General features: G+C 45.3%; 1 protein-coding gene across 1 annotated transcript; it reads left to right on the top strand.

The window, feature by feature from the left end:
• The first annotated feature begins 308 nt into the window (after positions 1-308).
• Positions 309-1,073, top strand: LOC109147741. Its single transcript, XM_019295397.1, has one exon. It carries the CDS (start codon positions 309-311, stop codon positions 1,071-1,073), a length of 765 nt encoding a protein of 254 aa, XP_019150942.1.
• The last annotated feature ends 3,898 nt before the right edge of the window (positions 1,074-4,971 follow it).

The raw sequence follows: 4,971 nt of genomic DNA, 5'->3' as shown, positions 1-4,971 counted from the left end.
CATGTTCCGAACTAAAAAAAAAATATACATTTATTGTTGAATTTAGACTATTTTAAAATAAAGACGGTTCAAAATCGCAAACCGGATCTGGAACCGCCGGTTCACAGTATTGGAACAGTTATGATGTATCACTTTGTTTGTATACTGTTACAGTCTTTAGCATATTGTTAGAGTCTTTAGCGTAGACTTTTCTGCTCCACCTATTGTGGTGCTGAACCTTACTATATAAGCTTGTATAATCTTCTCCAGTGAATACAGTTTTTCTGAAATATCATTTCATCATTTGGTATCAGCCTAACTTCGGTCCTATGGCCAATCAAAATGATTCTACCCTACCAGCCGGCACAACCACCTCCCCGGTCGGTTATTCCAATCGATCAACTCAAGTTGTCGCACCTGCTAATCGCCGGACATCCACCATGTTGCAGCAAGCACATCACTATGTGTCTATTAAGCTGACAGCCACGAACTATCTGTTCTGGAGAGCGCAGCTAGTCCCTTTTTTGGGAGGCCAGAACTTGTACGGCTGTGTGGATGGCACAAATGCCTGTCCGCCGGAGTTTCTTGGCTCCTCGACGTCCACAGCTTCTCCAACTGTCAATTCGCTTCACGCCGACTGGGTGCAACAAGATCAGTCGATCTTGAGTATGTTGATTTCATCACTTGCAGAGGAGGTTCTTTACCTTGCAATCGGACACTCCACCTCCAGAGGAGTATGGGTTGCGACAGAAACCGCCCTGGGGTCTACCTCTCGTTCCCGCACGTTGAGTCTGTTGACGCAGCTACAAGGCCTTCACCAAGGCGATTCGTCGACGTCCGAGTATCTAGGACTGGCGCAAATCCTCGTCGAGCAGCTTGCACAAGCTCGTTGTTCGATCGGTTTAGATGAACAGAACCTCCATGTTTTTTGGGGGTTGCGGCCGGAATTCCGATCGTTGGTCGCGTCACTAACTACCAAGATTCAGCCGCTTACAATTCTAGAGGTTGCGGACCTCCTAAACACTCACCACTACCTCTTCCCGGAGGACGCCGTACCAACTGGACTCCCTCCGCCGGCAGTCATGGTTGCCTAGCAAGGTTCATCAAATCCCAGAAACAGTCACGACGGTAGTCGTGGTCGTGGCAGGAACCATAGGGGTCAGCGGGAGAGAGGTCAACGAGGTCGAGGAGGCATCCGATGTCAAATATGCGATATTCCAGGCCATACGGCTCTGACGTGCTACCGGAGGTTTGAAGACTTCGGTGGCCAGCACCTTCCTCCCGCACACTCTGGGGTCCATGCCGCATCCCAACCACAAGCGCATGTCGCGTATCAATAGCAACAACACGATCTCACAACCGCCCCTTTTTCGAATGTATGGCTGCCCGACACAGGGGCCAATGCCCATGCGACTCCTAACGTTGAGGGCTTGGCAGGAGTGGAGTCATACACAGGAGGTGACACACTTCAAGTAGGAGATGACTCAGGTTTGGTTATACAAAATACAGGTTCCGTTTCTTTAAATTCACAGTCTTGGTCTTTGTTTCTAAATCACGTATTACATGTTCCAAACTTACGTGCATCCCTTTTATCTGTCCAAAAGTTTACACGAGATAATGACGTGTACTTTGAGTTTCACCCCGATTATTTTTTTGTGAAGGACCGTACCACCTAGCAAACTCTGCTTAGGGGTCCTAGCACGGGCGGGATGTACACGTTGACTCTACCCAAACCAGTTGCCTACTTGTCAGCTAAAGCGTCTCCAAAAATATGGCATGAACGTCTCGGTCACCCACATTCCAGTGTCTTACGACAGGTTTTGTCTACCTATCCAGTTGAAGGATCGTTTAATATTTTAAATAATTTATGTACGTCAAATGGGCAAGTATGCGCGCTTCCCGTTGTCAGGAACTGAAAAATCAAGTCATGCTGTCCTAGATTTAGTTTTTTCCGATATTTGGGGACCCGCTCCCATACCATCAATTGATGGTCATAAATATTTTGTGCTATTCGTTTATGACTTCTCTAGGTTCATGTGGATTTATCCTATGAAACTTAAATCTGATATTTACCACATATTTAATAGGTTTCGTACATTAGTCGAAAAACAATTTTCCCGTCCTATAAAAACTATTCAATCAGACATGGGGGTGAGTATCTTAAGTTAAGCTCGATTTTTGCCACCGCAGGAATACTACACAGAAAATCATGTCCTCACACACACGAACAAAATGGACGTGTGGAGCGCCAAAATCGGCATGTGGTCAAAACAGGTCTAGCTTTATTAGCTCATGGTCAAGTTCCCAAAAAATACTGGTACTATGCTTTTGAGTCAGCAGTTCACCTAATAAACCGTATGCCATCTCCTGTTTCTAATGGTATAAGTCCATATTATCAAGTTTATCGTCAACATCCTAACTATACAATGCTATGCGTGTTTGGGTGTGAATGTTTTCCCTATTTACGCCCTTACAACGCCCATAAGATGGACTATCGCTCCACACATGTGTATTTCTTGGATACCCGAATTCTTTTTATGGTACAGGTATCTGGAAGGAACTCTGGTCGTGTTTACATTGCACGCCATGTTCGCTTCAACGAATCAGTGTTCCCGTTCTCGTAAGCAATCAAAAATCCAATCATTACACCGACAAGTGCACAGTCATGGGCATGAGCCCAAATTCGGCCGCAAGCGCCTCGAGTTCTTACCCAGGATGTGAGGCCATCTCCCAATAGCCAACAACATGTCCCGGTGTTGCCTACATCATCCTCCACAGCAGCTGTGGCGTCATCCTCTTACCAGCTGTCGACCGTTACCACAACCACAACTAAATGGCGGCGCCAACGACCAACAGTTCGCAAACATGTGATGCGCCTGCGCACAACTACTAACGCTCAATGACGGCGTCCAACAGCATTGGTTGCTTCAGTTAATGATGACGAACCCACCTGCCATTCACAAGCAATCAAAGAACCACATTGGCGTGAAGCCATGAACGTAGAATTCAACGCGTTATTGCATAACTAGTCAACCAAACCATGCACCTTGTCCCACCCCGTCCGGGAATGAACATAATAGGGTGCAAGTGGGTATTCCGCATCAAAAGGAAGTCTGATGGCGCTATTGAACGTTATAAAGCCCGCTTGGTAGCCAAGGGGTTCAATCAGATTCCAGGCCAAGACTATTTTGAAACATACAGCTGGTGGTCAAACCAACGACCATTCGACTTCTGTTGTCCTATGCGGTTTCTAACAAGTGGGTGATGCGTCAACTAGACGCGCACAACGCTTTCTTGAATGGGCACGTCAGTGAAGAGATTTATATGCGTCAACCTCCAAGTTATGTTAACCCGAACTGTCTAAATCATGTATGTAAGTTACAACGGTCGTTGTACGGTCTCAAGCAGGCCCCATGGGCTTGTTTCACGAGACTCCATGAATTCTTGGTCCAAATTGGGTTTTGTCCCTCCAAGACAGACGTCTCTTTATTTATTTATGGCTCGGGAAATGTCCGTGCCTATTTACTTGTATATGTAGACGGTATCCTGCTCTTGGGTAATGACCCAACTATGATTCAGGATATTCTCTCGAAGCTTGCCGCGGCGTTCAAGATCTGCGATCTTGGAAAGCCGAGGTTCTTTCTGAGTATTGAAGCCGTTGAGATGGCTGACTCTTTAGTATTGTCACAGAAGAGGTATATGACTGAACTTCTTCGAAAAACAGGGATGGACTCATGCAAGCCGCTAGCTACACCCATTGCTGTGAACACTCAACTTGCCCTGGGTGAATCAGACGCGCTCGACGATCCAACACCATATCGTCAGCTTGTTGGGTCGTTGATGTACCTATTAATCACACGATCGGACTTAGCTTTTGTTGTAAACAGTCTGTGTCAATTCATGCACGCTCCGACACAGGACCACTAGACGACACTCAAGCGAGTCCTGAGATACGTTAAAGGTACGTTAGATCTCGGGCTTCACATTGCTCCCTCAACTACTCCGGTGCTACACAGCTTCTCCGACTCGGACTGGGCTGGTTGCACCATTGACACGAGGTCAACATGTGGCTATGCGGTCTTTTTGGGACCCAAATTACTCTGTTGGGTATCCAGGAAACAATGCACGGTAGCTCGGTCATCAACCGAGGCCGAGTATAAAGCAATAGCCGACGTTGCTGCCGAGGTCACATGGTCCAATCTCTGCTGCGTGAGCTCGGGTTACTACCGTCAACTGTCCCGGTATTGTGGTGTGATAACCTGGGGGCCACCTACTTGTGTTCTAATCCGGTGTTCCATGCCAGGACAAAGCATGTTGAAGTGGACTATCATTTCGTACGAGACAAGGTTGCGTCCGGAGCTCTCAAAGTTAACTTTGTCTCAACTCATGATCAACTTGCAGATGTGTTTACTAAACTGCTTTTCACTGCTCGTTTTAATGATCTTCGTTAAAAGTTTGGCGTTGTTCCTTACCCCCCGCCAGCTTGAGGGGGAGTATTGGAACAGTTATGATGTATCACTTTTTTAGTATACTGTTACAGTCTTTAGCATATTGTTAGAGGCTTTAGCGTAGACTTTTCTGCTCCACCTATTGTGGTGCTGAACCTTACTATATAAGCTTGTATAATCTTCTCCAGTGAATACAGTTTTTCTGAAATATCATTTCATCATTCACAGTTCAAGAATCAATTTTTTTGATTCATAATTTTAATAAACTGAAATCCAAATATTGGGTTCTGAATTTGAATCATAACCGAAAACTTTTAATTCGATTGCTATAGTGTCTGGTTTAATTCGAATCGAATCGTGGTCATCCCTACGTATACGCAATAATTTGTTGGAGAAGACAAATAAATAAAATGTTTATTTTAAGGGTAGAAATGTCAATTTAATATATTAGGGGGGAAAACCGTCACTTTTAAAATAATTGAGGGGCTAATGTGCTTACATGAATAATTCAGAGGAAAAAAGTGCTATAAGTATATAACTCAGG

The sequence above is a fragment of the Ipomoea nil genome, unplaced genomic scaffold, assembly GCF_001879475.1.
Source record: "Ipomoea nil cultivar Tokyo-kokei standard unplaced genomic scaffold, Asagao_1.1 scaffold2036, whole genome shotgun sequence".
NCBI classification, from domain to species: Eukaryota; Viridiplantae; Streptophyta; class Magnoliopsida; order Solanales; family Convolvulaceae; genus Ipomoea; species Ipomoea nil.
The sequence above is the reverse complement of the archived record's forward strand: the minus strand, read 5'-3'. Positions and strand labels throughout refer to the sequence as shown.

Coding starts and splice junctions, on each gene's coding strand:
- LOC109147741 (XM_019295397.1), top strand. CDS start 309: ATGGCCAATCAAAATGATTCTACCCTACCAGCCGGCACAACCACCTCC.